The 12910-nt window shown below is 37.2% G+C and overlaps 1 protein-coding gene across 8 annotated transcripts in view; it reads left to right on the top strand.

Annotated features, from left to right (window-relative positions):
- The window catches only part of LOC149575907 (RPA-interacting protein A), a 147322-nt gene that overhangs the window by 118869 nt on the left and 15543 nt on the right, over positions 1-12910 (top strand). For 5 of the 8 annotated variants that reach the window (XR_016360270.1, XM_089815938.1, XM_089815943.1 and 2 more), the window contains 2 exons: positions 1165-1262; positions 6514-6621. Coding sequence is in view for 7 of the 8 variants with exons in the window: in XM_089815938.1 (XP_089672064.1) it covers positions 1165-1262; positions 6514-6621 (206 nt within the window). In the remaining variant the exon portion in view is untranslated. The remainder of the gene's footprint in view (positions 1-1164; positions 1263-6513; positions 6622-12910) is intronic. The other 3 variants (XM_089815945.1, XM_089815932.1, XM_089815948.1) reach the window with 1 other exon arrangement.

The raw sequence follows: 12910 nt of genomic DNA, 5'->3' as shown, positions 1-12910 counted from the left end.
GTGTTATGCATTTTAAAGTTTGTAGCTATGATGATATTTCATATTTGTGTGTTTGAGATTCACATGACATGTGTAATGCATCAATTATGGCTCTTATGTTCTTTAAATGCATTAATTTTTTTTTCTTCATAAAACTATGTTTTCTTCCTTTGGCTGGGTCCTTGCAAAGTCCTTTCGCAAGTCTGAGTCCAAGTCCAATATTTTGGTTTGCTGAGTCCATGGCGAGTCCAAGTCTTTAAACTATGGTTATAAGCATCAGTCGGTTGACAGTTGTATTCCGCTTGTCTAATGTTGAGTCTTGTAAGTGTATTATGTATCATTAAGGGGAAGAGTGTGATTGAGTTGAATCAACTGTAATCCTTGGTTGATCATCTTTGGTCTTCTTTGTAATAATTTGATGTGCAAATAAAGATTTATTTTACTCCTTAAATCTGGCATACATTGTTATTTCCATTATTAATTCATGTATTTAATTTATTAGATATAGCAGTAAACAGCTAGTGTGTGAAACTCCACTTAGCAAGATGTAATACTCTTTAAAAAACACTATAAAATTATAGACAAAGCTCATTCCTAATGTCAGTTATATGTTCATAGGCCGATATCATTTTTCACATCATCATTATTATAATATTTTGTTCCATAGTGCTTGGCCTAGTCAGGACACTATTGTAAGAGAGCACAACATGCTAGGCCTATTTCATTTTGCAAATTAACGTACAAAACAAATTTCTTACTCTAATCAAAAGGCCGTTCCATCGAACTTGAGGAGATAAGTGTCTAAAAGTTTAGTATGTGTGTTTTTGAAGTATATTTAAAAAATATATATATTCTCAAATGCCCGATAAATTTGCTTGAGTTCTTATTGAGCTTTTAGACATTTTAGGTTTATTTTATGCACATTAAACATTGAAATGTGGTCATATGTTGATTTGTACCTAGCATGCTACTGGTTACTTAAATAATCACCTTGCATATAAATTAATTGCTTTCTTGCTTCTAATTAGTAGTTATTTGTCAGTAATTTCAGGCAGTTTCTTTAGCGGATATGTGATTAAACTAGGATACAGAGAGGAGTCACAACCTTCTTCGATAGGAGTGAAGTGTTAATGTACTTCATTTAGAATAGAGATTTTTTTAACTCAAAGGACTCTTCTCTTTTAGATGCAGATTTGCTTGAGGATTATGAAAATGCATGTGCACTTGAGGATGAATCTCTCACTGCGGCATTCTCAGAGCACATGAAAATACACGAAGAACAGGTTGTTACCAACTTTATCATTTTGGGCGTGTAAATGCTGCTTAAGTTATTCATACTTCATTTTTTGTTCTGTTTCATTCATTCTGCTTTTTTATGTGAAGATCCTAGGGCAATGTAACTCAGAAGAAGTTACTCTGTACTAACTGTACATATTTTTATGTCTTTCTATATCATTCGAAAACATTTTAGATATTTTAGTTCTATATGAATATAGTAGAATTTATCAACTGTTTTTGTTTTTAAGAACTTGAATTTGCCTTTTAAAAGTTACTGAAGCTTCTCTGATCTGGCATTCCTTTTTTCCACCATGTGAGATTTGAAAACTGCATGATGTTATAGTGAACTTATAATTTGTTTTTTCTCAGCTCAGAGGTTTGTATTGTTGAAAGTGATGCAGAGCATCAATGAACTTCTCCAAATCTGCATATTTTCAAAATCAATCTCTGTCAAAATCACTGATTTAAGGCAGCAATACCCATACCAAAAAAAATTCAACATTAACTTCCCAAGCACTTAGCCGATTATTCAAGCAAATCCATATTTTTCCAAACCAACTGTTAACCCCTTTACACAATATTCACGATCATTCATTGACTATCTTCTTTTCTATTCTAAATGATGTCGAGCATCATATACTGATAGAACATTCTAAAAGTTACTCACCAGAATCTACTCACAAAATCAGAATTGGAATTCAACCAATTAATCAAGAATCAATTCTTAGGACTGATTTTCATATGACAATATGTTTTTGTATTGAGAATCATAGTTTGCAAACTCTCCGAGTACTCTCAGAGTTGCCGAGTACTCTCAAGTTTTTCTGCTAGGCGAGTACTCTCAAGTTTAACTCTCGCGTATTTTTAGATTTAAAAAACATAGGTAAAAATTTTGATGCAGGGAAAACATTGGATTAGATGCATTTTTCACATCATTTTAGTGCTATAAAACTATACATTTTCTCTATTGAAATGTCAATTACTAATTTAATACATTTTGTAATTGTATTCTACAGAGAAATATATGTTTCTTTAAGAGATTTTAAATTTTAGTACTTTTTGAGTTGCCGATTTTTCCCCGAGTTTTTGTTGAGTATATGCTGAGTTTTCTCCAAGTTGAAAATTGTGGGCTTGCCGAGTACTCTCTGAGTCCGAGTCTGCAAACTATGTTGAGAATATTTGAATCAATATCATAACTCACCAAACCCGATAACATGGACTTGGATTAAATACTACCCATGTGGCCAAACTGAAAATTTATAATCTTAGCCCAATTGATTACACCATAAACCATTTTCAGTATCACTGTTTGAAGTGTATCAAACATATATGTGGGGAAGTCAATTCATATGTCCTCTTGTAATCGCTACCATGAAGATAATTCTCATGCACCGTGAATGATAAAACTGTAACTATGAAATGCAAATTGCCATCCATGACATGGCAAATATGATGAATGTAAAAAAAAAAAAAAGACTTATAGGACTTCCATTCATAACTGATTTCTCCCCATCAGTATCAATGTGCAAAGCAAATAATAATTAATAATCAATTTCGATTAACTTTCAGATTTTCGGGGCCGATACCAAGAACAAACAATAATACAAATTGTAAATCCATACAATGAATGGTAAACTGGAATAGGAAAAACCGACATTCAATGATACACTCTTAAACTTCTTTAATCTGGTATGGTCAATACTCCATCTACTGGAATGGAAGGGAATCAGTTCATATTTCCAAGAATAGCTGACCTCATAATGAAATGGAATCAATATGCTAATTTGCCAATCAAAACTTGATACCAAGAAACATAAACTGATATGCATATTGCAATGAAAACATATACCGAATCGATTCTGGAAATCATAAACTCGACCAAACAACAGATAAGGGAAGTTGATAATATATGCGAACTCTTTGAATCATTACCAAAACTTTACTCATTCAATACAATTTCTAACAGAGAAATTAAACCTTTAATTTGTGGACTGTCCTTCCTGCGGGTGACAGCCAGAGATTTCCTATTAAATTACATTTTGGCTCCTCTCTGCTGTGTCAAACTCAATAATTTCTGCCCTTTTTAAAACATTTGTGAGCAGTTACAAATTCCTTTTCGGTTGCATGCCTGTTCATTTTCCCCAATTACAAATTGGCACAAGTTCAAGTTTGTAATTTAAAATGCATATGGGTTTAGTTCATTTTTATCAACAAGACAACATTAGATTTTCCAAAAAATAATCAAATTAAATAATCTATTGGTGCTCCTGCACCAGTAACGCATTGCACCTATGGACCTCTTGAAACAATACCTTCGAAGTCAATCGAAATATCAAATCATAGAATGCCAGAGAAACAAAAATAGCAGCTTCATAATGAAAAAATAGAAGTGCATTAAAATTGGGTGGGAAATCCTTCCCTTGAGTACACCCTATGGGATTCTGAAATTGTACTGTTGAACTATACATGTTACTATAGCGACAAAAGAAATCGCTTTGACAAAAACAAATATTTGGAACCTGAAAGATGCTGGCATTGCTTGATCGATGAGTGACGAAAAACTATGCATACATGATATGCATTGTTCTCTTTTTTAGTTTTTGAAACTAAATAAGAACTGTATTTGGCACGAGTATCAGTTTTAGTATATTATAGATTTTCCTTTTTAGCGGCATCATATAAGATTTTATTTTTAAACGTCGAGGATGTTAAGTTGACGCAATTTCTCTCAATTGATAGATTTCATTGAAATATCTGAAGTATGGCTATCTATAAGAAAAAAACTTAGTTCCACTGGCCTTTTCTATACCTAAGCCTACATGATGGATTAATCAGGAGAAGTAAAAACAGATCATTGATCAGAAACCAATATCACTTAGACTTTCATGCTACATCTATGGTAGTTAATTAACTGCTTCATATGGAAAAGCAACAAATGGGGACCCTGAGGAGGAAAGAAATTAATCACATTAAAGAGAAGCACAAAAGATGTAATGAGGAACCATAAAAATGTTTGATGCATAGCTGAGGACTAAGGAGGGCCAAAGAAGCTAAGACATTAGATTCTCTAGCAAACAACACCTGCAGAAATCTAAGGAAAATGTTGCTCGCATGGACCAGCTTGTTTTAAATTTTAGACCAGCAACTTAGTTAATGTTTTTTATCAGCTTGTTTTGAGAATAGCAACTTATTATAAGCAGTTTAGCAATATTCTTGGTAACCATCCAGAGAATAATAATTATAAAATTAGTAGAGAATTTATATTCTTTTAGAGGAATTGTGATCAAAAGAAGCCCGGGGAAATGAGTATAGATCTAAGTTATGCAAATTCTTTAACTCAAGCATGTCCATGTCAAAGAATATGGGATACGGGCAATAATTTGAAACACCCAATACTGAAGTTAGAGGTAGAGGTTGCAATGAGTTCATCCTTGACGCATTGTATTTTTGGTTTGCTCATGATGCATAGTGATGATCATGAAGTTCACCCATGGGATTCCATAATAAGTTGTTTTAAGTATGAGGTTTATATATTGATCTCTCTCATGCCCAGGATCATGTTTGATAGTGGGTTTGCAAGTATACAGTTTCTCCAATATTAATTTTTATATATTATTTGACTGTTATTACTTTTCAATCCCAAAATTGTTCTACCCCGTTTCTGTGGCTCTGTTCCTAAAACTTGGAGATCCATAACTTTACTTTTTCTTTAGACTGAGCTCTTTCTAGTTCTATCACGGTTATTTAAGAATCTAAGCATTTCTTGTAGCATTTGATGTGATGCTATGGTTCTTCCTCTATATTGTGGGGATATAATGCTTTAGTGTGAGTGGCTTGGAACCATACGTCACTTTGAAAAGGATCATTCTTGTGGTTGAGGTTATATCTTTGATGCATGCCCTAGCTACAGAATTCTATATCTCTCATTTGTGCCTATCTAGAAATATTAGTTTGTGCATCATTCTTGTCATGGCATAAGACTACCTCCAACTTCAGCAGTCCTACTTTATTTTTATCCAATAGAAACAACCATTATAATATTTCACAACTGGATATCACATAAAATTTGCCAAACTGTTCTATTATCCTAAATGTATGCAACTTTCAGAAAACATTTCACATTATCACTTGTTACAATCAAACTGTCCTGATTTAATTTTGTGCTTGCACATGTTAGTATAGAATATACTCCATTTCCATTTTAGTTGATGAACTTGCTACTTAGTAACATATACCATTTATGATAATGCACTATAGTTTTCTGACTTAACCTTGTCACTACTTCACTGCTGGCTACCCACACTAAGTGAGTTGTGTTCGTTATGACATTGCTTCATTTAGTGGGATCACTTTGTGCACACTTGCATATTATTGCAACTGCTAGAGATAGAGACCTACAAAGTGCAGACCACATATAATCTATGAAATCCTGAGTTTCTGAGAGAGGGAGGCGTGTTTCTAAGTCCTTGATTTTTTGAACCATTGTATAAAATTAGGGAAAATGAAAATATTGATATGAAGACATGGATAAAGCATGCACATACACATTATAGAACCTTAACATACAAGAACATGAAAAATTCTTATGCCATATTGTATTAATTTGAGAGTCAAAGTCAGCCTGCTTATAGAATTCATTGTCAATATGTTGACTTTATACAGATGTCCCCTAGGTGTCCTGAAAATGAGGATACCTAATAAACACCTGGGGAGGTATCCCTCGGTAACTCTTTGTACAATGCTTATAAGATTGCATTGCATATGCTCTCAAAAGATTTGGGTTAATGCTGAAAAGCATTGCCTCCTTCAAAGCCTCTGTTTTGGAAATAATGGTAGATAATATCATTCTTTATATATACATGATACTGCAGTGTGGATAAAAAAATCAGGTTGGAGTTTTTACAGTTTTACATTTTCTCCTATATTTTTATTCTCTATAATATAATATTTTATATTGGCTTTCTTTCATTAATTAATATAATCATTGTTGTACTTTTTTTCAATAAAATCACCTGAAGTTTTACTCAAGTACTTAACAATTGAATTAAAAAGTACAGAATGGCATTTGATTATGTTTGTTGACTTGTAATTTGTGACAAAATGACATTTGCATAGGCTAGCATTACCTTGTTTTTGAATTGTTGGCACGTCATTTCCACTCTTTTGGTAAATTTGGAATTTTATAACTTTTGGAACTTGAGTGAGAACATTTTTAGAGTTGAGGCATGTTGCTAAAAAACCAACATCTTTTGGAAGAATTGTGGGCTTCTGTGCCCCATATGCAGGAATGGGTATTTGAAGCAACGGTCGCAGGTGATCTATTGCGAATGTTGTGAACTAAAGCTGGATATTCAGAGTGATCAGGTACATTTGACATAACTACAATCCGTTTGATCATTCTCCGATTGTATTTGAGATATTGGAGATTTGGTCAAAATTACTACATGTATGAAGAATGTCCTCGATTTTATTTATGCAGTTCTCTTAATTACCTTCTAAATTTGAAAAACTCAGTTTAATTTATTTTTGGTTTTTAATCACCCACTTAATGTTCTAGTTACATGTATCTATAATTTCAGAAATGTCCAACTTCCCTCAGGTTCCATTTAGAGTATAACACAAATCTTCATTTTGTTGAGACGGTCAATCTTTGTATTTCATATTCCAGGTAGTTTAGATAGCGCCTGCAGTGATCTTGGTAGTGCACAAACGATGTATCATTATTTTCTATCCACATTTTAAAAATATTTAGCAACAACCACACATTGATGTTGCATGTTACTTCTTCTGTAATTGGCTGTAATCAAATTGGCAGCATTGTTACTTGGATCCTACTGTGGTAGTGTGATTTTCTATTTAGAGAGTTCAATTTGTTGTAAATGGTTGCAAAAAAAGTCATTACAATTAATTTTCTGTTTATATGAACAAGGCTCATTTATGAAATATAAGTGGTAGTTTTATATATGATACGCCTGTAACCCTAAACTTTATACTCAATGGAATGCAGCTAATGGTATTCCTCCAATTTCATTTATTTTGATTGATTTCTTAACCTCAAAATAGGCAAGAATATGCCATCTCTTTTCTTTTGTGCAACATTCAATTTTATTCTGAAGTTTACCATCTGTTGACACAGCTTAGTTAAGTGACAAGATCACTCTTGAACTCTTTCCATGGTAGGAAAATCCTTGTACTAGTATTAGCAATTTACTATTGAGAGAAGGAAATCATGGACTTCACATCTATTTACTATTAGCAATTTACTTACTATTGAGAGAAGGAAAACAATGGAAAGTACGGCCTACCATACGGACTTAAGAGGCACACCCAAAGCTATTAAAACCTCCATACGGCTCAAGGAAAGCTGAAAGAAGTAAAACTCACATAGACCGTATGGTGTACGGTAAACAAGAAGCACACAAGAGGAGAGAATTTGAGGTCCGTACGGTTGATGGAGAACAGCATAGCCATACGGCCATCGAAGAAGGAAAAGAGATCAATTTTAAGGCAAGTTAATAATCGTACAGCCTCAACAAAGCCTTGTAGCTATATGAAAGCTACCATTCGGAAGAAAAGGAAGGAAAATATTTAAGTCTGGGAACCGTACAGTATTCAAAGGTAGGAAGCTGGGAGCCGTACGGTATTCAAAGGCAGGAGCTAGGAAGACAAACAGTGATCGTATGGCTAAAGGGGACCGTACGGTGACACAAAACAGGAGTTGGGATGCATACAAAGGTTGTACGGCTGGAGCATATTAGAAGGCAGTCCTACGGTGTCAAGGAAGAATAAAAAGCCGTACGACTAGGAGCATATTAGAAGGCAGTCGTACGGTGTCAAGGAAGATGAATAAAAAGTGAAGACTGTACGGCAATCACAACAAAGACACTAGGCTGGTTGCGTACAATGTACAAGCCATTCAGAGCCGTATGGGGTACATTGGAGACAAATTGTTTGGCAGGACAACAACTAATGATTGATTGAAGGTCCGGACTCCGTACAGAGTACGAGATTGCTTGAAAGAAGTGCTTGAAGTCCGTACAGTGGAATCAGGGAAGGAAATTCTGTATGGTCCCAGGTTATAAGAAAGGGAAAAGGGTCATATTACCGAGATAAGTAGAGAAGAAAAACAATCCATACAGCCAATCAGAGAGGTAGCCAAGCCATACCATCACAGGAGTGGCTGATTCAGTAAGGAAGAGGAATTGTTGTAGCCGATTCACAAAGTTGGAGGGAAAGCCATATGGACAGGAGAAGAAATTTGTAGCAAGTGCGTACCAGAAAATAACTGACCTAATGATTTGTGATTTACTCAACAAAACGACAAAGAAGTGATAGTTATGCAGTCAATTGGAAAAAGGGCATGGAAAAAGAAATTAGACAAAGACACAACCATGAACAGGAATGTGAAGACATTACCATCTGGAATCCGTGTAGCAGGAGGGACCAGTACAAGGACTAGTGCAGGGACCAATAAGAAGAAAGTAAAGCAACCGAAGCAGCCAGGAGACATTCCTGCAGTACAGAGTGTTACATTCAAAGGGTTAAATGGTGCAGAATGCCGGAAGTGGTGGCAAGAGACTCTAGACAACCACCAGGTGAAGGCTAGTATCCGGAAAGCACAGGTAAAATGGGTAGTGCAAATGCCAGTATTTTGTATCTGAGACTACAAAGGGTTTCTACGCATAATGATAGAAACGTATGACAGGTTCTCTCGAACCAGTACGTTTGAATATCTTGGTTGCAATTTAGTAGTGTCATTTAAACCGACTGACTTTACATAGGTATTTGGGACACCTGGTCATGCTCAAGGCGGAAGGAAAATAAAAAGTAAGACAAAAAAGATGAGCCGTGAAGTAAAGATGAAGTTGATACAGCTTGTGTGCGGAGACTTGTCGCAGGCAGAACAAGAGGCTCTTTCAGACACATCCAAAGGCAGAAGGTTAAAGAAATCTAACATTCAAGAGGGTCACTAGCGTTGTCTGATGGACATAGTGAAAAGTTGCCTCACATGTTCGAGCCACGCTTTCGATATCTCATTCCCACATGTAACAATGATGAACAGAATTTTGCACAACAGGGTATATGACTGGGCAACATTATTGGCCCAACGGATGTCGAAATTTGACATTGCAGCACAAAACGTTTTATATGTCGCATTATGCTATTGGCTTATTCCTAGAGGCAATGATGCGGATGATTCCAAATGATGCACTGGAGGCCAAACCGGGACCACTCGCAACTGGCAAACCACCTATTATGCAGTGGAGGCATTTGGATACACTTGGCACCAAAACCATCGGACAGAAACGACCAAGGCTAGATAGTGGAAACACAGATAGTGGTCAAGAGGAGACATCTTCAGAGGAGAGTAGGATCGAGGGAGAAGAGAAGAGGACGAGGAGGTAGAGGCGATCACTACTACACCATTGAGATTTCTGTGGCTTGTACTTTCGGCTACGGCACACTTGGTTCCTATGGGCATACATGGCATTCCAGGATTTGGTCAGTTCAGGCAGCCAGTGGTGATGACACTAGTTTCAGCTGCGACGCAGCGCACCATAGAGACACGAGCTATTCCGGAGGCAGTAGCGGAGGCACATCCATCACCAATGGAGATAGTAGCTCCGGAGGTATCAATAGAGCCGGCTCTTGAGACTCTACCAGAGACAGGAGATGAGACTTTGGTACCTGATATGGAGATGGACACAAAAACAAGGGTAATGGAGGTACCGGCAGGCGAGGAGTTGGGGGCATCGGGTGTCCGATTGGAGGTAGTAGGTTTTGATGCGGTGGTGACAATAGATACGGCACTGTTGGCATCACCTAAGCAAGACAGAGAGAGCCGAACCCAGAAGTTGAGTGTTGTTTACTGCATAGATTAATTGATTGATGCACACAGACACTAGATGGGAATAGCATAACTTCCGTTATTCGCATATGCCAGAACATTACATTATGCTTGATAAGATTATTACAATGCTTCCCGAAGGGTGTATAAATACTTTCCTAAGAACCTACCCGAAGGGGTCCGTTGGCTACATAACAAGAACCTTCCCGAAGGGACCTGTCGGCTACATAACAAGAACCTTCCTGAAAGGACCCGTCGACTGATACACAATTTCATCCTGTCGGCTACACAATATTTACCTACGACATCATCCCCCCAAAAGAAAAGTCGTCTCCAGATGACAATTGCAAAATATCTGAGACAATTAACAAACAAAATACATTAACTGACTAACTACAACAAGATAAATTTGCTTCTATCACATTACTTTCACGCTCGTCCCATGCCTACACCAAACTGGTCTCCAAACCACGTTGCATCTGTAGCCTCTGCTAACACAATACTGTCTCCTTAGCTGACCTTGATAGCCACCTGTGCCGCTTTCTCTGTTTCCAACTCTTGGGTACCCTAAGCCAAGTGTTGTTGTATTGCCTCCAACTGGATGATCAGCTCCTCCCGAGCTCTCTATGCATCCACCAAGACAGCCTCACGTCCAACACCTACTCCAAGTGCCTCTGGTACACAAACACTCCATGCCTGCAGCAACTCTAGGTCTCATCAACTGGCCATACTTCCCACAATTGATAATCCACAACGACTGGGGGTCTAGGGGGCAACGCCCCCAGCGGGGTTGAGGGGCAGCGCCCCTCGCCACCAAGAACAAATTAGCACTCTGAAACCCACACAAAATTGCATATAACACACTAATTCTATCATTTTCTTCCAATTCCACAGTCTTTGTGGCAACTGCTTATGTCTACCCTTCCCTTTGGCATCATGCGTTACTCATTCCGAACTGTTTCAATCTGTCATTTTTTTATTTTTATTTTTGCTCTCTTCTGACTGCTTCCTCCTACCCTCTCTTCAAACGGAAATTGTTTGTAAAACCTCCAGCCAATTTTGGACGCCAAGCTAAGTCAGTGCGTAGAAATAACCTCCAACTTCATATCGCATCCATATGGCGGCAACCAGCAATTGTGCCCTCCAATTCCGTACGGTTGCAAATAGGCAAATCCTTCCAATGCGCACGTTTTTAGAGAGCTAAATCTTCAATTCCGTAGGGTGGTGATTATGCATTTGGTTCCTTAAATCCATGTGCCATCCAACTAGAAGCTAAAACAATACAGAATCTGCCCAATGTTATTGCTGAAATCTGTATGCCATAGTAGAAGAAAAGTCCGTACGCCAATCTCCAAAAATACTAAGCTTTGTCTTAGAAACCCACACCAAGTCTGGAAATCAAATCCGTATGCCTAGCAATTGAATAGATTGAAAAATAATCCATTACGGTTTCAAACATGTGAGTTAATCTTGAAAAACCGTATGCCAAGCTTCTGGGAAGGGAAACCGTACGACAAGATGTAATGTGGAAAATCCGTACGCCAAGTGGAATCATATAAATCTATACTGTGAACTAGACAATTCATACATATGGAATCCATACAGCATCACAATCTGAAGACTTCAAAATCCGTACACCAAATGTATAAGAGAAATCCGTACGACAGTCTCCAAAATCCCAAAATTCGTACGGCGCAAAATCAAAGCCTTCAAAAATTCGTAGGGTGAAGGGGAGGTAAGACATATGTACTGTGCATAACAAGTGTATCATAGTCACTGTACGGTGAATGAAGCTTAAAAAGCCGTACAGTGCCAGATAGAAGAAACTTAAGGCCGTACGGGGAAACAGACAATATCCTTTCAAATCCATACACTGAATCTCATTCATGCAAGAATTCGTACAATACCATCAGAGAAAGTTTCAAAAAAAGCCATACAACTTAAAGCAATTGATTCCTAGAATCCATACGCTGTGAGAGAACATCACTAACTGGAAACTTTGCTTGAAATTTGTATGCTGCATCCGTCCTTAGTGCTTTGCAAAGGAAAAGTTGTACGGTGTCTTGCAAGTAACTTTGAAAGCCATACAGTGAAGCTTTTAAAAACCGTACGATGACTTTTCCACTTTTTTTTTTCTTTTTTACTTTCCATATTTTTATTTATTTTTTATTTTTATTGTCCTTACTGATCTTACATATGTACAATATTTACATATATATAGTATTTGTAGTTCTTCTTTTCTCAGTTGTTCGTCCATAGAGGTGCGTTATTTCTTTCATGGTAGACATTCAACTTCGACCTATGCACTACGTCGGCCACTTCCTTTTTGTCTAGCGTCCATAGTTTTAATGCTCCGTTATCACCCACTTCCTGAATCTGGTACGGCCTGACCCATTTCACTTGAAACTTGCTTGGTTTGATCTCGTTCCGTCTGTCATACTTCAACACCAACTATCCCGGTTGGAACTTGTTCAGTTTCAGGTGTTTATCATGCCATGCTTTGTGTCTGTTTCGTGTCACCTCCGTGGCCCATGGTGCCTGCGATCATTAAAGTTTATTTAAGTTTGAGGATTTATCCCTTCAGTTTTCCATATCGCCCAGTTTGTTCCCGAAGCTCAGTACCATGGACTCCGTCGGCTACCCCTTCTTGCCATCAATAACACCTCCACTCCGTACTATTGCAACTTTTATTAAACCCTTCCTCTTTGTTTCCTGTGCAAACCGTATGATGTGTCTTCCATGCTGCCAGCACCTTTCTGTTATATCTATGGTTTGATGTAACATTTTCTTTCTGCACAGTCGTAC

The sequence above is a fragment of the Cupressus sempervirens genome, chromosome 1 (genome assembly GCF_028749045.1).
Source record: "Cupressus sempervirens isolate cs-2001-9-10 chromosome 1, ASM2874904v1, whole genome shotgun sequence".
Classification (NCBI taxonomy): Eukaryota; Viridiplantae; Streptophyta; class Pinopsida; order Cupressales; family Cupressaceae; genus Cupressus; species Cupressus sempervirens.
Note: the sequence above shows the minus strand (reverse complement) of the source record. Positions and strands in the feature narration are given on the sequence as shown.